The sequence below is a fragment of the Scyliorhinus torazame genome, chromosome 7 (assembly GCF_047496885.1).
Source record: "Scyliorhinus torazame isolate Kashiwa2021f chromosome 7, sScyTor2.1, whole genome shotgun sequence".
Lineage (NCBI taxonomy): Eukaryota > Metazoa > Chordata > Chondrichthyes > Carcharhiniformes > Scyliorhinidae > Scyliorhinus > Scyliorhinus torazame.
The window spans coordinates 51,339,971-51,363,463 of record NC_092713.1 but is presented as its reverse complement, the minus strand read 5'-3'; the positions used below and the strand labels follow the sequence as shown (position 1 = coordinate 51,363,463).

The following is a 23,493-nucleotide window of genomic DNA, read 5'->3' as shown; positions in this document are numbered from 1 at the left end:
CTCCATCCACACTCCACCAGTGTGAGTTTTATTTTTCCCCAGGATTTTTTCTGACCTGAGCGAGACTACCAATTTAATATCATTGAGTACAAAATTATATTCGGTGTTGTGCTCGGTACTGAGAAGTAGGGACTGAGACAACCTGAATACATCGTTGTTAAGACTCTTATAGATAGTCATCTTTCATCCCATTGTATAAATGGATTCACACTACACTAGTCAGGAAACAATGGGGCATAAATTCAATCTTGTTGCATCCAAACCTTAGCCATAAAACTGATGTAATAATAACTCATATGGTAGAGCAGCATCCCACAATCAATTTGCAGTTTTTGGGCCACCGGTATGAGAGCAATAGAGGGTTATTTCAATCTTGAAATTATGTTTTTCCTCCCTTCACATTAATATTTCAGGCTGCTGCTGCTGCCCCACACCTAATGCCTCATCCCAGGCAAGAGTTGAAAGGCCAGATTGATGAGCTGGCTTCCACAATTATGGATTGGTCCGAGAATTGGCCAATAAAGGATCAAGAACAAATTTAGGACTATCGTTCAGGCTCTCTCTTCTGGCACACAAATCCAGCGCACTCCATCATTTGCAATCCTCTTTTTTCTATTTATTCTTGGGATGTGGGGGTCGCTGGCTGGGCCAGCCTTTGTTGCCCATCCCTAATTGCCCTCGAACCGAGTGGCTTGCTGGGCCATTTCAATGGGGGGCAGTTAAGAGTCAGCCACATTGTTGTGTGGGTCTGGAGTCACATTTAGGCCAGACCAGGTAAGGACGGCAGATTTCCTTCCCTAAAGGACATTAGTGAACCAGATGGGTTTTTATGACAATCAACAATGGTTTCATGGTCATCATTCGACATTTAATTCCAGATTTCTTTTTACTGAATTCAAATTTCACCATCTGGGATTCGAACCCGGGACCCCAGATCATTACTGTGGGTCTCTGAATTACTAGTCCAGTGACAATACCACTACTCCACTGCCTCCCCTAAATCAGGTGGTATTGAATTTAGGCCTCAGTGTTTTCACTCAGTGCTCAATACTTCATAGCAATCCTCAGTGATCCACAGATTTACAGCTGACCTAAAGCACCGCAAGAAAAATAAAGCAGTGAATTTGAGATCAAGCTAATTGTTTTATATATACATACCGTTGCCAGATGCCCAGTTTTGATCCGATCACTCCTTTCTCCTGTAAAGAGGTCGTAGGGGCCACGTTTACTGACCACTCGTGTCATTAATTTATCTATGCTATTTCCGAGGTCGTAGGTACTTGGTGCCAAGTCACAACCCTGGAAAAGGATGTACAATCTTTTAAAAGTGATGACCGTAATACTGAGAATTAGCTGAAAGTTACTGCCAGCGAAGTTACTGCAGAAGTGATCATTAAAGACATCTGGTGGCGGCTATGAGGGAGTAGGTCGCACATTTGTTGGTTCCCGTTTCGGTTGGACTTTTGGACCTTTTCCCCTGACTTTTTTGCGCTTTTGAGCGCGGAACTGGAAAGCAATAGTACTCAGGCACAGGACCCATACAGAATTGTATGGACCGAAGAAGCCGGAGGGACCGTAAAAGGCAGAAGAAGTGGTCGAGTAAGGGCACAGTGGAGGCTGTGAGAGAGACCAGCATGGCTGGTGTTCAGGGCAAGGAGCCGACAGCCCAGCCCACAATGGAGCAGCTGCTGTAGACTATGCAGGAGGGCTTTTTGGCTTTGAGGCATGACAACTTGGAGCCGCTACAGAAGTCGATTGATAGGATGGGAAAGAGGCTGGATGATCAGGCTGAGGAGTGCCAGCAGTTGGAGAAGTCAGTGGAGGAGCAGGCTGACTTTCAAACGGTGGCGGATGTGGAGATTCGGAGGCTGAGGGACCAGCAAAAAGTGCATCTGGAAAGGCTGGAGGACCTGGACAACAGAACTCGCCGGCAGAACGTGAGAATCGTGGGCCTCCCGGAGGGGGCAGAGGGGCTAGACGCTGCCGCATATGTGGAGGGTATGTTTCAGAAGTTGCTGGGGAACGAGGTATTCCCGCACCCGCCGGTGGTGGACAGGGCACACAGAGTGCAGGTGAGGTAGCCACGACAAGGGGGTCCCCCACGAGCGATGGTGGTACGCTTTCACAGGTACCTGGACAAGGAACGGGTGCTGCAATGGGCAAAGAGCACACAAAGCTGTATTTGGGACAATACCACCCTGCGTGTTTACCAAGATTTGAGCACGGAGGTGGCCAGGAAGAGGGGAGGCTACAGGCAGGTGAAGGAGATACTGTATAAAAACAAGGTGAAATTCGGGCTGCTTTTTCCGGCGCGACTGTGGGTTACGTATAAGGGTCAGCACCACTATTTCGAGGAACCCGAAGAGGCGATGGACTTTGTTAAGAAGCAAGGGCTGGCCCTGAGCTGAGGACGTTTGGACACATGTTAGAGCTTTTAAGTATATGTGGTGTCTCTCCCGTTTTCGGATGTATCTTTTTTTTTCTTGTTTTTGCATGCTTTTTGTGTGGTTTCCCTGAATGTTTCCTGTTTGGGCTCTTTGATTAGTTGGAGTTTGGCTGGGGGGAAAATAATAAAGAAAACAGTTAAAAGGGTTGGGTTAAAATGGATGCTTCTGGGGAACTTTGTGCAATCTTTTTCTGTGTCTGTATGGGAAGGACTGAGAGTGCCTGTTATTTCTTATCTCTTTATTTCTTGTTTAACTTGAATTGTGCTATTGTGGGGGTGGTTTATGACTTGTACAGTGTGTTTGCTTAAGTAGGGCTGATCTGGGGAAGTGGTGTGGAGGGGTCTGGGGGAGGGGTGACTGGGAACAATGGGTGGGAGACGGGCTGGTGCCGAGGCTGGGAGCCCCAGGCTAGCTGAGTGGGGCTAGTCAACGGAAGCCGAGGTTGGGGTGTGCATATAGATAGATTAGAGCAGGGGTTAGATGATACATGGTGTTGCTAGAGGGAGGGGGGGTGGGGGTTGGTGGGGGGGGTTGTTCTGCTGACGGGGATGGACACTGGGCATGGTAACAGTGAGGAGGTCATGGGTGGAGCTGGCCAGGAGGCTGGCCAGAGGAAGCGTAACACATGGCTGGGGGGCTGGCCAAGGAAACGGGATGGCTGATTGGCAAAGGGGGGGGCGAAGTGCCCCCCAACCAGGCTGATCACCTGGAATGTTAGAGGGCCAGTGAAGAGGGCGCGTGTGTTTACGCATCTGCGGGTTCTGAAGATGGACATAGTCTTGTTGCAGGAGGCGCACCTGAAAGTACCAGGTTAGGTTAAGGAAGGGTTGGGTCAGTCAGGTCTTTCATTCGGGGCTTGATTTGAACACGAGGGGGTTTGCGATCCTGATTAATAAAAGGGTACAATTTGAGGCGGAGGGCACAGTTGTGGATGGGGGTGGCAGGTTCGTTATGGTGAGGGGTAAGCTCGAAGGGGTGAGAGTAGTCCTGGTTAGTGTGTATGCCCCTAATTGGGACGATGTGGATTTTATTAGGAGGATGCTATGGAAGATCCCCGACTTGGACTCACGTAAGTTGATCATGGGCGGGGACTTTAATACAGTCCTGGACCCGAGCCTGGACCGGTCATGCTCAAGACGGGCAGGTTGCCAGCAATGGCAAAGGAACTGAGAGGGTTCATGATGCAAATGGAGGGAGCAAATCCATGGAGATTTAGACGGCCGAGGGCGAGGGAGTTCTTGTACTACTCCCACATCCACAAGGTGTATTCCCGAATTGACTACTTTGTTGTGAGTAGGGACCTGCTGGCCGGAATGGTGGGGGCAGAATGTTCGGCAATTGCCATATCGGACCATGCTCCGCACTGGGTAGACCTGCAGTTTTGTAAGGACAGCTTTCAGCGCCCACCATGGAGGCTGGAAATTGCACTACTCGCAGACGAGGCGGTGTGTGAGAGGCTGAGGAAACGCATGCAGAATTACCTGCAGGTGAACGATACTGGAGAAGTCTCGGCAGCGGTGCTCTGGGAGGCACTGAAGGCAGTGGTGAGAGGGGAGCTGATTTCAATCCGGGCATCCAGGGACAGGGCAGATAGGGCAGAGACGGACCGACTGATTAAGGACAGGAGTTATGCGGAATCCCGAGGCCAGAGTTACTCAGGAAACGACAGAGGCTGCAGGCCGAATTTGGGGTGCTGACTACAGGCAAGAGCAGCTTAGAAAGGTAAAAGACGCGATTTATGAGCATGGGGAGAAGGCCAGTAGAATGCGTGCGCAACAACTAAGGAAGAGGGAAGCGGCTAGGGAAATAGGGAGGGTAGTGGATGGGGAGGGTAATCTAGTGGGTGACCTGGCAGGGCAGAACAAGATCTTTGGGGACTTTTATAGGAAGCTGTACACTTCGGAACCCCCCGGGGAACCGGGGGAGGATGAGGCGATTCCTGGATGGACTGGCCTTCCCAAGAGTGGGGAGGGGGTTGGTGGACAGACTGGGGGCCCTGGTCAGGATCAAAGAGGTATTGGGGGGCCTGAAGGTCATGCAGTCAGGTAAAGCCCCGGGGCTGGACGGGTATCCGGTGGAGATTTACAAAACATTTGCCGGGATAGTGGGGCCGGTGCTGGTCAGGGTCTTTAACGAGGCAAGAGACAGAGGGAGATTACCCCTATGATGATACAGGCCACAATCTCGCTCATTCTGAAACTGGATAAGGACCCGGAGACCTGTGGGTCATACAGGCCGATCTCTTTGATTAACGTAAACGCCAAGTTACTGGCCAAAGTTTTGGCGACTAGAATTGAGGATTGTGTACCGGATGTAATTGGGGAGGACCAAACCGGGTTTGTAAAGGGGAGGCAGCTGGTGGCCAACATAAAGAAGGCTGCTCAAAGTGATTATGATGCCCCCGGAGAGTAGGGAGGTAGAGATCATGGTAGCCATGGATGCTGGAAAGGCTTTTGACTGGGTCGAGTGGGATTATCTGTGGAAGGTACTAAGACGGTTCCGGTTCGGGGCAGGGTTCATCGACTGGGTTAAGTTATTGTATCAGGCCCCGGAGACGAGTGTCAGGTTAACAGGACGACATCGGACTACTTTAGACTGCACCGTGGGACAAGACAGGGCTGCCCTCTCTCCCCACTGCTGTTTGCACTGGCCATACGGCCGCTGGCAATTGCATTGAGAGTTTCTAGGGGCTGGAAAGGGCTGGTCCGGGGGGGGGGGGGGGGGGGGAGTTCCGGGGTACAGATGCTATAGAAAGGATAGAACAGGAGGTAAGAGAGGAGGGGGAGTGGCTTTTTGATTAGGGAGAACATCACGGCAGTACTTAGAGGGGATATATCCGAGGGTTCGCCCACTGAGTCTATATGGGTGGAACTGAAAAATAAGTAGGGAGAGATCACCTTGGAAGGACTGTACTACAGGCCCCCAAATAGTCAGCGGGAAATTGAGGAGCAAATATGTAAAGAGATTACAGATAGCTGCAAGAATAATAGGGTGGTAATAGTAGGGGACTTTAACTTTCCCAACATTGACTGGGACAGCCATAGCATTAAGGGCTTGGATGGAGGGAAATTTGTTGAGTGTATTCAGGAGGAATTTCTCATTCAGTATGTGGATGGACCGACTAGAGAGGGGGCAAAACTTGACCTCGTCTTGGGAAATAAGGAAGGGCAAGTGATAGAAGTGTTAGTGAGGGATCACTTTGGGACAAGTGACCATAACTCCATTAGTTTTAAGATAGCTATGGAGAATGATAGGTCTGGCCCAAGAGTTAAAATTCTTAATTGGGGCAAGGCCAATTTTGATGGTATCAGACAGGAACTTTCAGAGGTAGATTGGGGGAGACTGTTGGCAGGCAAAGGGACGGCTGGTAAATGGGAGGCTTTTAAAAATGTGTTAACCAGGGTGCAGGGTAAGCACATTCCCTTTAGAGTGAAGGGCAAGGCTGGTAGAAGTAGGGAACCCTGGATGACTCGAGATATTGAGACTCTGGTCAAAAAGAAGAAGGAGGCATATGACGTACATAAGCAACTGGGATCAAGTGGATCCCTTGAAGAGTATAGAGATTGTCGAAATAGAGTTAAGAGGGAAATCAGGAGGGCAAAAAGGGGACATGAAATTGCTTTGGCAAATAATGCAAAGGAGAATCCAAAGAGATTCTACAGATACATAAAGGGGAAAAGAGTAACTAGGGACAGAGTAGGGCCTCTTAAGGATCAACAAGGACATCTATGTGCAGAGCCACAAGAGTTGGGTGAGATCCTGAATGAATATTTCTCATCGGTATTCACGGTGGAGAAAGGCATGGATGTTAGGAAACGAAGGGAAATAAATAGTGATGTCTTGAGAAGTGTGCATATTACAGAGGAGGAGGTGCTGGAAGTCTTAAAGCGCATCAAGGTAGATAAATCCCCGGGACCTGATGAAATGTATCCCAGGATGTTGTGGGAGGCTAGGGAGGAAATTGCGGGTCCCCTAACAGAGATATTTGAATCATCGGCAGCCACAGGTGAGGTGCCTGAAGATTGGAGAGTGGCGAATGTTGTGCCCTTGTTTAAGAAGGGCAGCAGGGAAAAACCTGGGAACTACAGACCAGTGAGCCTAACGTCTGTAGTAGGTAAGTTGCTAGAAGGTATTCTGAGAGACAGGATCTATAAGCATTTAGAGAGGCAAGGACTGATTTGGGGCAGTCAGCATGGCTTTGTGCGTGGAAAATCATGTCTCACAAATTTGATTGAGTTTTTTGAGGGGGTGACCAAGAAGGTATATGAGGGCAGTGCAGTAGACGTTGTCTACATGGACTTTAGCAAAGCCTTTGACAAGGTACCGCATGGTAGGTTGTTGCAGAAGGTTAAAGCTCACGGGATCCAGGGTGAGGTTGCCAATTGGATTCAAAATTGGCTGGACGACAGAAGACAGAGGGTGGTTGTAGAGGGTTGTTTTTCAAACTGGAGGCCTGTGACCAGTGGTGTGCCTCAGGGATCGGTGCTGGGTCCACTGTTATTTGTGATTTATATTAATGATTTGGATGAGAATTTAGGAGGCATGGTTAGTAAGTTTGCAGATGACACCAAGATTGGTGGCACAGTGGATAGTGAAGAAGGTTATCTAGGATTGCAACGGGATCTTGATCAATTAGGCCAGTGGGCCGACGAATGGCAGATGGAGTTTAATTTAGATAAATGTGAGGTGATGCATTTTGGCAGATCGAATCAGGCCAGGACCTACTCAGTTAATGGTATGGCGTTGGGGAGAGTTATAGAACAAAGAGATCTAGGAGTACAGGTTCATAGCTCCTTGAAGGTGGAGTCGCAGGTGGACAGGGTGGTGAAGAAGGCATTCGGCATGCTTGGTTTCATTGGTCAGAACATTGAATACAGGAGTTGGGACGTCTTGTTGAAGTTGTACAAGACATTGGTACGGCCACACTTGGAATACTGTGTGCAGTTCTGGTCACCCTATTATAGAAAGGATATTATTAAACTAGAAAGAGTGCAGAAAAGATTTACTAGGATGTTGCCGGGACTTGATGGTTTGAGTTATAAGGAGAGGCTGGATAGACTGGGACTTTTTTCCCTGGAGCGTAGGAGGCTTAGGGGTGATCTTATAGAGGTCTATAAAATAATGAGGGGCATAGATAAGGTAGATAGTCAACATCTTTTCCCAAAGGTAGGGGAGTCTAAAACTAGAGGGCATAGGTTTAAGGTAAGAGGGGAGAGATTCAGAAGGGCCCAGAGGGGCAATTTCTTCACTCAGAGGGTAGTGAGTGTCTGGAATGGGCTGCCAGAGGTAGTAGTAGAGGCGGGTACAATTGTGTCTTTTAAAACGCATTTAGATAGTTACATGGTTAAGATGGGTATAGAGGGTTATGGGCCAAGTGCGGGCAACTGGGACTAGCTTAATGGTAAAAACTGGGCGGCATGGACTGGTTGGGCCGAAGGGCCTGTTTCCATGCTGTAAACTTCTATGATTCTATGAGTGGAACATAGACTCTCGTTATACACAGATGATCTGCTGTTGTATGTATCGGACCCAATGGTGGGGATGGACGGTATTATGGCAACCCCGAGAGAGAGTTTCCGGTATTTGGGGATTCAGGTGGCACGGGACTGGGGCAGGTTGCATGGGCTCAACCTGTCCCGACTGGTGGAACGAGTGAGGGAGGAGGTCCAGAGGTGGGATGCTCTCCCGCTGTCATTGGCGGGGAGGGTGCAGACTGTTAAGATGACGATTCTCCCGCGGTTCTTGTTTGTTTTTCGGTGTCTCCCCATCTTTATCCCGCGGTCCTTCTTTAAGAAGCTGAATAAAATTATTCTGGGATTTGTATGGGCAGGGAAGTCCCCGCGGGTGAAGAGGGTGATGCTTGAAAGGAACAGAGGAGAAGGGGGCCTGGCGTTGCCGAACTTCAGCAACTATTACTGGGCGGCCAATATAGCGATGGTAAGGAAATGGATGGTGGCTGCGGAGTCGGTTTGGGAGCGGATGGAGGCTGCTTCGTGCAGGGGCACTAGCTTAGCAGCTCTGATCATGGCACCTCTGCCGCTTCCGCCGGCACGGTACTCCACCGGCCCGACAGTGGTGGCGGCTCTTCGGATCTGGGGCCAGTGGAGGAGGCATGTAGGGGAGGTAAGAGCATCGGTGTGGACTCCAATCTGCGGCAACCACCGATTTGCCCCGGGGAACATGGATTGTGGAGGAGGGCGGGGATTGTGAGGATGGGGGATCTGTTCCTGGAAGGGAGCTTTCCGAGCATGAGGGCGCTGGAGGAGAAGTTTGGGCTGGCGAGAGGGAACGACTTTAGATACTTACAGGTGAGGGATTTTGTACGCAGACTGGTGCCGTCCTTCCCACGTCTCCTGCCGAAGGGGAGGCAGGACAGGGTAGCTTCTAGGGGAGAGGTGGGAGACGGTAGAGTTTCAGACGTCTACAAGGAACTAATGGGACCTGAGGATACGCAGACCAAGGACCTGAAGCTTAAGTGGGAGGAGGAGATCGGGGGGGGAGCTGGAGGACGGTATTTTGGCAGAAGCTCTGAGCAGAGTAAACACGACCGCAACATGCGCCAGGCTCAGCCTGATCCAGTTTAAGGTGGTGCACCGGGCCCACATGATGGTGGCCCGGATGAGCAGATTCTTCGGGCTGGAGGACAAGTGTGCTAGATGTGCCAGAGGACTGGCTAACCATGTACACATGTTCTGGTCGTGCCCTAAACTCAGGGGTATTGGCAGGGATTCGCAGATGTCATGTCCCGGGTATTGAAAACTAGGGTGGTAATGAGCCCGGAGGTGGCAAACTTTGGGGTTTCGGAGGACCCGGGAGGAGGAGGGGGGGGGGGGGCGCGGGGGGGTGCTAGGGTCGAGTAGAGTAGAGTAGGGGGATATTGAGGCAGGTCCGTGCGTGAACAGAGCCATGGTTTGCACTATGTTTAATTTGTAATTTGTGTCTTGACTTCTTTTTTTTTTGTACTGTACAATGTCACTTTTTCTATATGCCTAAAATACCTCAATAAAATTGTTTGTTAAAAAAAAAGAAGTGTTCATTAAACATTCTACTAAGATTTCAGTGGAGGGATTTACCTACTAAAGGTAAAGAGGTTAGGTCTTGTTAAAATAATGGACAAGGGAATGTCATGGAATCATTATTTTCTGCTCATAATGTCAACAGTAATTTCTGGGCATGTACGTTTCATACCCCAGTTAGTGTTTGAATTCAGGAATGGTACTGAATTCAAGGGAAAAGTCATTTTCAATTGGTTGTTTGGACAGTAACCCAGTGGAGCAGGTTGTAGAACCTGGCTGTTTTTCATTGCCTTTTGAAATTAATGTAATGAAAATTGGACGGGCTCAGCAACTGGTGGCCAATCCAATCCCTCAGGCTCATGAGCAAGCGGTGAAGACAAAAGTTATCTCTGAGAAGTCCAAGAGGTTTGGTTCCTTGGGTGCTTTATTTCACACTTGGCAGATGATACTGGTTTCCAGACCCCGATAACCGCAGTCTGGAGACATTACAACTGAAGGAAATAGTGAAATGCTTATTTTGCTGTAGCATTTTCTGGTAAACGTATATTCAAATAGTGTGAAATGGCTTGAGAAACGTTTTACATTAAAGGTACCACTTCATTGCAAATACTTTGTGATGGCTTAAAATAAGGCAATGGAGTGATGTACTTACCACTGTGTTAGGAGATCGGCTCTTTGCACTTTTTGAATCCATCAGCCCTTGTGACCCAAAAGACTTCTTAGCTTTCTCCTCCAGCACTGCAGTTGGAATCCCGCCCTTTCCATATGTTCCAGGGCCTGGACTATCAGCCTGAAATAAAAAACAGAGTCAAAGTCATGTCAATTCTTTCAGCTTATATTCTGAATTAAGAAGAATTCACCTGCTTTAACTCTTTGGGGTTAAAATAGCACAGCATGATATTTATAATGAACACATTTATGGAAAATGTCTCTGTCCGGCAGAGTAACACCATTGTTCAAGTCGCAAACAATTGTATTTTATGAGTTCAGTAATACATTTTCAGTGGTACAAAATGGTAGAATAGCAATGAAAATTGCTGGCATCCTAAGGCTGATATGAACAGTCATGCATTAAATACAGTTATCTTGCACCTGTAGGAAAAACACCCTTTTAAAGCGACATGTATAACTCATATAGATTTGGTTGTAAAGGAAGGTTTGGTGATGTCACTATACAATGGACCGAGGAGATTTTGCATTAAATGCCACTGGATTAACTTAGAATGTGTACGCATTTTTGTCTGAATACCAAGAAAGTGTCTATCAGAAAATGTTTCAAAAGGCACTAACTTAAATCCTTACATCTTTTTTTCTTGTAAATCGTTGCTCCTTCGAGTCACAAATGCCTGTGCTTCGAGGATTCCTCTTCTTCATTAAGTCAAGAAAATCTGGGATCTCATATTTACCCGGGCCAAGATTTGTTTCCTATAGTTAAAAAAAATACAAAAGAGTATTTTTCTCAACTTTGACTGCCTACTTTTATTGGCAAATCAAGCAATACAGTCAAATTATCCTATAAATGTCACATACAACAGAATTCAAACCAAATTCTCAGATTTCTAAATTTTTTTGTGTGGTTTTAGTCATATATTAATACACAGAAAACCAGTTCAATTATGCTGCATTAGCAACTCTCGTCGCCTTCTCCAACCTGAGAAAATCACACCTACCTGGAAACTGTTGAATAAAAACCCATGATTTCCTCACAAGGTGGGAAACACAAGTAAGTATCTGTGTTGCCACTTTCTCAAACCTCATACTGTCTAGTTATGTAGCACAAATATCCAGGCATGGCAAATGTTCACATTGTCTCTTCCTATTTTCCGATAAGAATAGCACGGTGGCACAGTGGTTAGCACTGCTGTTTTAACTGTCTCCTTTAATTCAAAATAAAATTAAATAGTTTGGAGACAAGCTCATTTGACTTCCTAACAAATCTCCCCGGAGACAAGCCCATGTGATTTCATACTAACTCTAGTCAGCTGGAGACAGACCTGATTTTATGGAGTCAAAAACTCAGCTTGAAGCTTATTCAAAGTCAGAAGCAAATTTTAACACCTTGACACAAAGAAGGTCATGCTGCTGCACAGATTCATTTCCTCTCCGAATCAGTCAGACTGAGGGATTTGGGGGAGAATGCCAAAAACAGATTCTGCTATGTCAGGCAGTAGAAAAAGACTGCTTTTGGGTTAATTATCCAGCAGTGTGTTGGTGAGGATGGAACCCCTATTGGAGGAACCAAAGATTGTGGAGAGTTAAAAACAAAAGGAATCACCAGAGGGTACCTTGCTACTAGAAGTCTATTCAAATTTGCTCAGAAGATCGAGTGAAGGGGAATTTGTTTAAAAGAGCATTGGAAGATTTACCCTGGTGATATGGGGAGAGGAAATCCTGCTAAAGCCAGGAGGAGCTTGGGATTTTCAAATGCAAGACTATGGGTGGGATTTTCCATCCTCACCCGCCACCAGGATCATCCAGTCCCGCCAAAAGTCAATGGACTTTTGCTTGGGCTGCCATGACCCCCGCTGTAGATCCTGCCATGGCGAGGCCGGAAATTCCCTGCCAACATTTCCGTTCAGAGTGTGGGATAATGTACTAATGTGGTATGGGTTTTTTGTTTGCATTAAGAAGTTCATTAGGAATACCTTTTCTGTAGCGTATTAGTTGCCTGAGTATTGTTTTGTAGATGTTGATTTTTGTTTGTTTATTACAGTAAAAGTGTTAAAATCTTGTGTATTGGTGATAGGAAAATTCATATTTGCTCTCTAAAGGGACTGTACCGGGTGCAACACAGCAGCTCAGAAATGATTTGCCTGCCTACCACTAATCTTGCACCCTCTCTTCTGCTCTCACTTCTGTACCTTTTTCCTACAGAATTCCTGCGACAAACCGGTGTAAAGGCCACAAAAAGACCACCATGAGTGGGAGCTGCCAAATATGCGACCACTCACTCCATGGCTGCCACCAGAAGTCACTAATGTTGCACCCTATGGGTAGCAGCTTAGAACTGGCAATTTAGGTTTTGCATGTGTTGTGCTATGTTATCACCATAATCCCGCGCTCCAATTTGTTGTCCAATCATGCCTGTTTTTATAGGTCTTTATAAAGTCCACTGGTGCTAACATGCAATTTAAGTTTGAGGTAACTAAAAAAAAAATTAGGCTCCAAAATTAGGATGCAGGTACATATAATGAGGTGGTCTATAACTTGGATTTTGACCTACATTTACTGAAAATGAACAATGATCTAAATATGTATAACCAGTTCTTAAACTCTTCTACATTCCAAACAAAATACGTGAATGTGAATGGAATAGTCTGTGAAAACATTACTTACCAAGAACAACTTTTTTAGCTTTTGTTCTTTATAAAACAATTGTGGTGTCTGAGCAAACTTTTCCATTTCTTGCTCTCTTGCCCAACCTGGCCCTGCTGATTTACGGGAAACCTCCTTTGTACTGAAGTCCCCTCCGTCCACATTGTAGTATCCTGGTGCCAACCTGCTTTCCTGAAAGATAATTCAATTTTTATCAACATCAGTTTTTCAACAGTTAAAAAATAATTTATAAATGTTGTAACATAAAGTAGGCACATAGTTAGTTACTGGTCGTAATTGTGCTGGCAGGCTAGAGCTGCTAGGTAGAGACTTAGCTCTTTCCCACAGGCATGGGTAATATGAAAGAGCAAACCATCTCAGGTTGCTCTGAACCATCTCTTGACAAAGGATTGAAGTAATCTTTACCACTCATATGAAGAATGGGATTTGGTAAAATTCTATCGTGCAGAAGGAGGTCCATCGAGTCTCACCAAACCTCCGAAAGAGCACCCTACCTCGGCCACTCCCCACCCTATCCTTGTAACCCTACCTAACCTTTGGGCAGTAAGGGGCAATATGGCATGGCCAATCCACCTAACCTGCATGTCTTTGTACTGTGGGAGGAAACCCACACGGAAAATGCTCAATCTCCACACGGTCAACCGAGGTCAGAATCGAACCCGGGTCCCTGGCACCGTGAGGCAACAGTGCTAACCACTGTGCCGCCCTTGACGTTAGCGTGTGCATTTTCTTTTCCTGATTAGGTTGGAGATCACAATTGTATGAAAAAGGGTGCCAACAGCCAGTTACTGATATGAGCTGGCTTTATGTGATATAAATGTGGATCATAGAAAGACCAATTTATTCCCAGTTTAACAAATTTGGGAATATTTGTGCACAAATTTATTGAAACTGGGTTTTCCACCACTAACCCAAACAACAACAGCAACAACAGCTGATATTAATATGGTGCATTTAATCTAATAAAATGTTTCAAGGTAATTGAAGGGAGCTTATAAAACAAAATATGACACTAAACCACATTAGGAGATTTTAGGTCTGATGACCAAAAGCTTGGCCAAAGAGTCAAAGAGCCCAGCTAAGGAGTTTCTTAAAGGAGAGAAGTGCAGAGATGTAAAGAGGGAATTCCAAACCTAATGGACGTAGAATATAGTTCATTCAGATTTGAGATTCCAGATGCCAAATATAAATTTAAGTAAGTGATGAGGGCACTCAGTAGGCTGTATACCTACACAACACTGCATCAATCCAACATTATTACAATTATACAGCTCTTCCTTGAGGCTTTTCCCTGTCTGTAACTACAGAGCTAAAAAAATATATATTTTTATTAATAGTTTGCTTCTCACTGAGAAGCTTCAGCTCCAACAACCTGCTCTGAAAGCTCTGCTCACATTTTGACAGCTGTGATTAATTCCATCATAGCAGCTGAGACAATGCACAACATTCCAAAACAATCAAAAACATTCTAAATAAAACAACCCACAGCATTCTAAAAACAAAAGATCATTTCATTCTATCTCCAAAAATTGAAGGATCTTTTATAAAAAATTACAGGATCTAGATCTGCATTTTTACCAAAAACTAATCAATTCTTCCTTGGGCATACTTGTATTCATGTATCAAGTTTCGTTGAAATTCGCCCATTTATTTTTGTGATATATTATTTACAGACAAACAGATTAACCGCAAAACCATTACCTCTGCCCTGGCCGCCCACCTTCAGTGGCAAAGGTAAAATAATTAATACTTTAATATGGGAATATAGAATAAGTAAAGTAATCAAAATGTCTCTAACTTGTTTGCTTTGGGAAATAATAACACAAATGCTTATTTGAATATCTGGTCTTAGGTTACAAGGTGCAAAACTAATCCATGAAGTCTCTTACGAGTTGGTCTGCAAGACAGAGTGCAAAATTGACTATGTTAGGTTCTTATGGCAAAAAATAATAAAAGATATGCAAGACCTACTGCCAATTATCCTGCTTGGTTCACTTTAATGAGTTATGAAAACTTTCCCCAATGTAAAAAGCTACTTTGGGCGCTATTCTCCCCCCCCCCCCCCCCCACGCCGGGTGGGAGAATCGCTGGGGCGCCGCGCGAATCGCGCCACGCCGCCCTGACCCCCGCACGCGATTCTCCCACCCCCCGGAAATCAGCTGCACGCGATTCGCACCGGGCCGCTCGGAGAACTGGCGAGCCGCGATTCTCTGGCCGGATGGGCCGAGCGGCCGCTACAACACGAAAGGTTCCCGCCGGCGCTGTCCACCCCTGGTCGCTGCCGGCGGGAACGCTGGGGGGAGGGCGGCCCGTGGGGGGGCAGGGGCTCCATCACCGGGGTGGCCTCCGATGGGGTCTGGCCCGCAATCGGGGCCCACCAATTGGTGGGCCGGCCTCCCCACACCCCCCCCCGGGCCTACCTCCTGCCACGCGTGGTCCCAGAACACCGGCTCCATGTTGGTGAGGGGCCGGCGTGCGTAAGGTGTTCCCCACGCATGCGCAGGATGGCGCGGCCCCAACAGCGCATGCGCAGGTTGGCCCAGCGGTAAGGATGCTGGAGCGGCGTGAACTGCTCCAGCACTGTGCTGGCCCCCTGTGGGGACCAGAATAGGTCGTGTCCAGGCCCTGTTTGCACCGTCGTGAAATTCGACGGCGTTCACGACGGCGCGATCACTTGGCCTCAATATCGGAGAATCGCCCCCTTCATCCTTGGATACAAGTGAAGAGTTGACAGTTAAACAGACTATTATAATACATTACAAAAACATTGGAAATGCATAGGTTTCATGGAATCTGAAAAGAGAATATGTTTTAGGCTAATGGTGATGTACTCCCCTCTTCGGCATAAATGTACCAATCACCCGACCAGGATTGTTGAAACAATAAAATAGATCCTTTATTTGAAGGAGGGATTGTACACAGGTAGAATTTTCTAGGAGGCTGTTATATATCTGTTCTCTACTTTTGCTGAATACAGCATATCCTGTCGAAGTGATGGTGGTAGCAGTTTAAGACACAAATCCTTAAAGGTGTATGTACCTCATATCACAGCAGAGGACACTTTGTTACAATTGGAAAGGGAGTACTTTTATAGCACTGAAAAAACGAGTAAGGAAAGGAGAATAGTGGGTAAAGGAAACATGTTTCATTTGAAAACAAATAGACGTTTATTCCATTTCATCAGAAGTGTATTTATTTAACATCAACTTCTGGTGTGGCCAAGGGCCGAAATGAGGTAAATTTTACAATCAATAATAATTCCAAGTCGAATACTGTACAAGCATACAAAGTTAGAACATAGAAAGAGGTCATTCGTGTCCATGCCAGCTCATTGCTAGGTCAATCATAGTCCGTGGCTCTGCTGCTCTGACTTATTATTCCAAGGTGTTCATGATGGGCATGATGGGCTGTGAATGGGCCTTTTAAAAGGTGAAAAGTATTGGATGAAAGGCAAAAATCAGTTCAGACCTGAAGGGATGAAGAAGGTAAAAGTTGGAAATGAAAACAGTTTGTTATGTAACTGGAATGAAGGCAGAATCAGAGGTTTTACTGCTGTCTATCCCAAGGTGACATTTTTGCTTTTGTTTCTACAGCATAATATATTTTGATGAGTATCTGACCACTTTGCCATGATTGATACTCAGAGGAGACCCAGAGGAATCTGCTTAAATTTGGGAAATGGGAGAAGGAGCTTCCCTAATCTAAGAAGGTACAGGATTCATTTCAATTGGAAGTCCCCATTGACCCGATCGCATAATTGGAACAGAGAAATCAATGGGCAGAATCTAACCAAAAAGTGTCAGTTCCGGTGAGAAAATGGTGCGCACCTGCCGGCGCCGGGATTTCTCATGGAATTTTGAGCCTCTCATGCAAAGGTTTTTTTTCTCCATGTGAATCATGCCATGCTCTTGGCAGCCTCCCGCTCAATCGCTACCCCCCACCCCGCCGGAAACTTCGTTACTGTAATCATTGGGGAGCTCCATATAAATACCTCCCTGGAACTCCCTAGCACTTGTTCCAGATCCACCAGAGAAATGGCAGCCAGGAAAACTGCACCAAGATTTTCAGAGGGAGTCCTCACCAGACCTCTGGATGGTCTGCAGCAGAGACGGGTTGTCCTGTACCCTACCCTCACCCCAGTAAATGACAAGGTCACCACCCCCAAGTAGGAGAGCATAGCATCTTTAGGGACTGCCAGCTCCCTACAGAAGAGGACGGGGCAGCAGTGCCAGAAAAAAAGTCAGTACTTTCTTCAAACTAAAATGTGACTAAAGGCATCATTGTGGTGCGTCGATGGTGCCAGTGGATACTGCATGCTCCCTCTCCAGGGACAACTACATGCACTGCCTGTGGAAGTAGTTGAGTCGGAAACATTAGTGACCTTCAAGCAGCTGTTGGATAGGTACATGGATTACGGGAAAATGATATAGTGTAGATTTATTTGTTCTTAAGGGCAGCACGGTAGCATTGTGGATAGCACAATTGCTTCACAGATCCATGGTCCCAGGTTCGATTCCGGCTTGGGTCATTGTCTGTGCGGAGTCTGCACGTCCTCCCCGTGTCTGCGTGGGTTTCCTCCGGGTGCTCCGGTTTCCTCCCACAGTCCAAAGATGTGCGGGTTAGGTGAATTGGCCAATGATAAATTGCCCTTAATGTCCAAATTGCCCTTGGTGTTGGGTGGAGGTGTTGAGTTTGGGTAGGGTGCTCTTTCCAAGAGCTGGTGCAGACTCAGGGGGCCGAATGGCCTCCTTCTGCACTGTAGATTCAATGATAATCTATGATTAATCTAGGACAAAGGTTCGGCACAACATCGTGGGCCGAAGGGCCTGTTCTGTGCTGTATTTTCTATAAACTGCTCCAAATGTAGCTGCAGTAGAGGGGCAGACAGTCGGGTTGGGCGACCCCCTCAGTCGCCCGCTGTCTGGACCTGTTAACGACTTTGTCCAGGCCCAGGAGCAGGTGCTTCCCTGCCCCCTCTCTGAACCAGGTGCCCATAGATCAGGATTGTGGATAAGGACGGAACAGGTTTCGCCCACATCAGGCAGTGGTCTGAGCATGGCACTACACAGAAGCAAACGGAATGCAGGACAAGTACCCCTTTGAAATGTAAAGGCGATCAATTCTGGACTCCAGACCTCACATAGGTTAACATGCTGGAGTCAGGATGGAGATGTCGCCAGGCATCCACCAAGATAAGGGACCTGACCATGTCTCTCAACTTCCTCATTGCTGGTGTGCAGCGCTGGGTACCAAGGCAATTCCTGGCCTCAAGAGTGCAGTTGAAATCCCGCCGAGGATGATGCATCCGCCCACATCGATGAAGCCAAGAAGAGTTGAGACTTGTTTAAAGAAAGTTGGTTGCTAATGGCCAGGCAGGGGAGTGTAGACATTCACAAAGTGAATCACCACGCTCCTCGCGCAGACTGTTAAGAGCAGTAATTGGCCTGGCACATGCTACTTGACTCAAAAGATCTCCAGCTGAAACGTGGAGCATTTACGCCCACCCCACCATGACAATAGAGGCTTGCGTCAAGGCAATGGCGGGGTCGTCAGCCCCTTGGCCATTGTCGCTGCCTCTAAAATGTATGGCAAAGCTGCCTTTTTTCTGAAGGCTGAATGGGCAGTCCACCTCGCTCTGGAAAAGGAGTACACGGTGGGTGGGACCTTCCTGACGGTGGCTGGGACCTTCCTGGCGGTGGACCCTCTTGAAGCCACCTCCCAGAGGACCATCCTCTCCAACGTCCCGCCCTACAACCTCCAACAACTGGGGGGAGATATAGTTTGGGGTGGTGCCAATCCCTCTTGGCCTTAAGGAAGCCTCCCTCCGGCAAATTTATTCCGTCCAGTGACAGGTTTTTGTTTGCCTGGTCCAGGAGGAGTGACGGGAGGGAGACTTTGACGTTACCCTCGAAGGGGCCGCCTACCGCGTATGTGGATGGCCTGCAGTGCCTGCAAGGGGGTGAGACATGTCTCCCTGACCTCCCCAAGAAGAGGTGCCACTCCTTGGAGTGGTAGGGGAATCTCCCACCAGGAGATTTCGGCGGCGTGAGAGCAGCTGGTGAGTGGTGAGTCAGTTTCAGCGGGAGCTGAGACTTTTTCTCTTTTTTTTAAATTAGTTTTTTAGGCGGGATCAGGAAGTCGACCCGCGGACGTCTGGGAAGACCCTCACCAATAAATTCAGGTGGAGAGGAAACCCGAGACACTACACGTGTAGTGTCTCCCACCCGCCCTCCTCCTCTAACCTAATAATAAAACCCATTGGTCTGAGGTAAGTACCATATTTTTATTATATTATTATTATTTTTTATAAAAATTTAATTTAGTTGTTAGCCAGATCTTGGTAGAAAGTTAGAGGAATGGCAGGGAAGGGAGTACAATGTTCCTCCTGCAGGATGTTTGAGGTGAGGGATGCAGTTAGTGTCCCTGCTGATTTTACCTGCAGGAAGTGCTGCCATCTCCAGCTCCTCCAAGACCGAGTTAGGGAACTGGAGCTGGAGTTGGAAGAACTTCGGATCATTCGGGAGGCAGAAGGGGTCATAGATAGCAGCTTCAGGGAATTAGTTACACCAAAGATTGGAGATAGGTGGGTAACTGTAAGAGGGACTGGGAAAAAACAGTCAGTGCAGGGATCCCCTGCGGTCGTTCCCCTGAGAAACAAGTATACCGCTTTGGATACTTGTGGGGGGGGGGACTTACCAGGGGTAAGCCATGGGGTACGGGCCTCTGGCACGGAGTCTGTCCCTGTTGCTCAGAAGGGAAGGGGGGAGAGGAGCAGAGCATTAGTAATTGGGGACTCTATAGTCAGGGGCACAGATAGGAGATTTTGTGGGAGCGTGAGAGACTCACGTTTGGTATGTTGCCTCCCAGGTGCAAGGGTACGTGATGTCTCGGATCGTGTTTTCCGGGTCCTTAGGGGGGAGGGGGAGCAGCCCCAAGTCGTGGTCCACATTGGCACCAACGACATAGGTAGGAAAGGGGACAAGGATGTCAGGCAGGCTTTCAGGGAGCTAGGATGGAAGCTCAGAACTAGAACAAACAGAGTTGTTATCTCTGGGTTGTTGCCCGTGCCACGTGATAGTGAGATGAGGAATAGGGAGAGAGAGCATTTAAACACGTGGCTACAGGGATGGTGCAGGCGGGAGGGTTTCAGATTTTTGGATAACTGGGGCTCTTTCTGGGGAAGGTGGGACCTCTACAGACAGGATGGTCTACATCTGAACCTGAGGGGCACAAATATCCTGGGGGGGAGATTTGTTAGTGCTCTTTGGGGGGGTTTAAACTAATGCAGCAGGGGCATGGGAACCTGGATTGTAGTTTTAGGGTAAGGGAGAATGAGAGTATAGAGGTCAGGAGCACAGATTTGACGTCGCAGGAGGGGGCCAGCGTTCAGGTAGGTGGTTTGAAGTGTGTCTACTTCAATGCCAGGAGTATACGAAACAAGGTAGGGGAACTGGCAGCGTGGGTTGGTACCTGGGACTTCGATGTTGTGGCCATTTCGGAGACATGGATAGAGCAGGGACAGGAATGGATGTTGCAGGTTCCGGGGTTTAGGTGTTTTAGTAAGCTCAGAGAAGGAGGCAAAAGAGGGGGAGGTGTGGCGCTGCTAGTCAAGAGCAGTATTACGGTGGCGGAGAGGATGCTAGATGGGGACTCTTCTTCCGAGGTAGTATTGGCTGAAGTTAGAAACAGGAAAGGAGAGGTCACCCTGTTGGGAGTTTTTTTATAGGCCTCCTAATAGTTCTAGGGATGTAGAGGAAAGGATGGCGAAGATGATTCTGGATATGAGCGAAAGTAACAGGGTAGTTATTATGGGAGACTTTAACTTTCCAAATATTGACTGGAAAAGATATAGTTCGAGTACAATAGATGGGTCGTTTTTTGTACAGTGTGTGCAGGAGGGTTTCCTGAAACAATATGTTGACAGGCCAACAAGAGGCGAGGCCACGTTGGATTTGGTTTTGGGTAATGAACCAGGCCAGGTGTTGGATTTGGAGGTAGGAGAGCACTTTGGGGACAGTGACCACAATTCGGTGACGTTTACGTTAATGATGGAAAGGGATAAGTATACACCGCAGGGCAAGAGTTATAGCTGGGGGAAGGGCAATTATGATGCCATTAGACGTGACTTGGGGGGGATAAGGTGGAGAAGTAGGCTGCAAGTGTTGGGCACACTGGATAAGTGGGGCTTGTTCAAGGATCAGCTACTGCGTGTTCTTGATAAGTATGTACCGGTCAGACAGGGAGGAAGGCGTCGAGCGAGGGAACCGTGGTTTACCAGGGAAGTGGAATCTCTTGTTAAGAGGAAGAAGGAGGCCTATGTGAAGATGAAGTGTGAAGTTTCGGTTGGGGCGATGGATAGTTACAAGGTAGCGAGGAAGGATCTAAAGAGAGAGCTAAGACGAGCAAGGAGGGGACATGAGAAGTATTTGGCAGGAAGGATCAAGGAAAACCCAAAAGCTTTCTATAGGTATGTCAGGAATAAGCGAATGACTAGGGAAAGAGTAGGACCAGTCAAGGACAGGGATGGGAAATTGTGTGTGGAGTCTGAAGAGATAGGCGAGATACCAAATGAATATTTTTCGTCAGTATTCACTCAGGAAAAAGATAATGTTGTGGAGGAGAATGCTGAGCCCCAGGCTAATAGAATAGATGGCATTGAGGTACGTAGGGAAGAGGTGTTGGCAATTCTGGACAGGCTGAAAATAGATAAGTCCCCGGGACCTGATGGGATTTATCCTAGGATTCTATGGGAGGCCAGGGAAGAGATTGCTGGACCTTTGGCTTTGATTTTTATGTCATCATTGGCTACAGGAATAGTGCCAGAGGACTGGAGGACAGCAAATGTGGTCCCTTTGTTCAAAAAGGGGAGCAGAGACAACCCCGGCAACTATAGACCGGTGAGCCTCACGTCTGTAGTGGGTAAAGTCTTGGAGGGGATTATAAGGGACAAGATTTATAATCATCTAGACAGGAATGATATGATCAGGGATAGTCAGCATGGCTTTGTGAAGGGTAGGTCATGCCTCACAAACCTTATTGAGTTCTTTGAGAAGGTGACTGAACAGGTAGACGAGGGTAGAGCAGTTGATGTGGTGTATATGGATTTCAGCAAAGCGTTTGATAAGGTTCCCCACGGTAGGCTATTGCAAAAAATACGGAGGCTGGGGATTGAGGGTGATTTAGAGATGTGGATCAGAAATTGGCTAGCTGAAAGAAGACAGAGGGTGGTGGTTGATGGGAAATGTTCAGAATGGAGTACAGTCACAAGTGGAGTACCACAAGGATCTGTTCTGGGGCCGTTGCTGTTTGTCATTTTTATCAATGACCTAGAGGAAGGCACAGAAGGGTGGGTGAGTAAATTTGCAGATGATACTAAAGTCGGTGGTGTTGTCGATAGTGTGGAAGGATGTAGCAGGTTACAGAGGGATATAGATAAGCTGCAGAGCTGGGCTGAGAGGTGGCAAATGGAGTTTAATGTAGAGAAGTGTGAGGTGATTCACTTTGGAAGGAATAACAGGAATGCGGAATATTTGGCTAATGGTAAAGTTCTTGAAAGTGTGGCTGAGCAGAGGGATCTAGGTGTCCATGTACATAGATCCCTGAAAGTTGCCACCCAGGTTGATAGGGTTGTGAAGAAGGCCTATGGAGTGTTGGCCTTTATTGGTAGAGGGATTGAGTTCCGGAGTCGGGAGGTCATGTTGCAGCTGTACAGAACTCTGGTCCGGCCGCATTTGGAGTATTGCGTACAGTTCTGGTCACCGCATTATAGGAAGGACGTGGAGGCTTTGGAGCGGGTGCAGAGGAGATTTACCAGGATGTTGCCTGGTATGGAGGGAAAATCTTATGAGGAAAGGCTGACGGACTTGAGGTTGTTTTCGTTGGAGAGAAGAAGGTTAAGAGGAGACTTAATAGAGGCATACAAAATGATCAGGGGGTTGGATAGGGTGGACAGTGAGAGCCTTCTCCCGCGGATGGATATGGCAGGCACGAGGGGACATAACTTTAAACTGAGGGGTAATAGATATAGGACAGAGGTCAGAGGTAGGTTCTTTACGCAAAGAGTAGTGAGGCCGTGGAATGCCCTACCTGCTACAGTAGTGAACTCGCCAACATTGAGGGCATTTAAAAGTTTATTGGATAAACATATGGATGATAATGGCATAGTGTAGGTTAGATGGCTTTTGTTTCGGTGCAACATCGTGGGCCGAAGGGCCTGTACTGCGCTGTATTGTTCTATGTTCTATGATACACAAACAGATCCCTGTTCCCGCCGTCAGTGAGAGGGATGTGGTGTCCCCTTCCAGTGGGTCCTCGCTCCACCCTCCGGGGGGGGGTGCAACCCAAAATAAACTGCAGCAATGCCTCAATTGGGGCCCCTCGGGAGTCGAAGAGGGTACTGTCCCTGAGGCCACAACCCCAGAAACTCCATCCCGTCACCCTGAGGAGTCGAGTTATTCGCCAGTGGACTGTGGCTCGTCCCAAATGTTGGGTCATTGGGTGGTGGTGGTCAGGAGGGCCGCCCTCTTTGCCCCTTTTAGTGCTGGGTACATCTGCTTTGGGTGACCTGGCATCTGGAGCGGGCAAGGGTCTGAGAAGTCACTACCCTCTGGCACAGAGCCCCGAAAGGAGCCCAAGGAGGACTCCTCTGACATCGATCCTGGGTGGGATTGGGATGGAGTTAGGGCCGGTTGGCG

The 23,493-nt window shown here is 47.6% G+C and overlaps 1 protein-coding gene across 1 annotated transcript in view; it reads right to left on the bottom strand.

Moving 5' to 3' along the window:
• The window catches only part of LOC140427280 (ciliary microtubule-associated protein 2-like), a 60,750-nt gene that overhangs the window by 16,874 nt on the left and 20,383 nt on the right, over positions 1–23,493 (bottom strand). Inside the window, 4 exon segments of the mRNA XM_072512860.1 lie at positions 1,159–1,299; positions 10,116–10,253; positions 10,766–10,888; positions 12,800–12,970. Coding sequence (XP_072368961.1) covers positions 1,159–1,299; positions 10,116–10,253; positions 10,766–10,888; positions 12,800–12,970 — 573 coding nt within the window.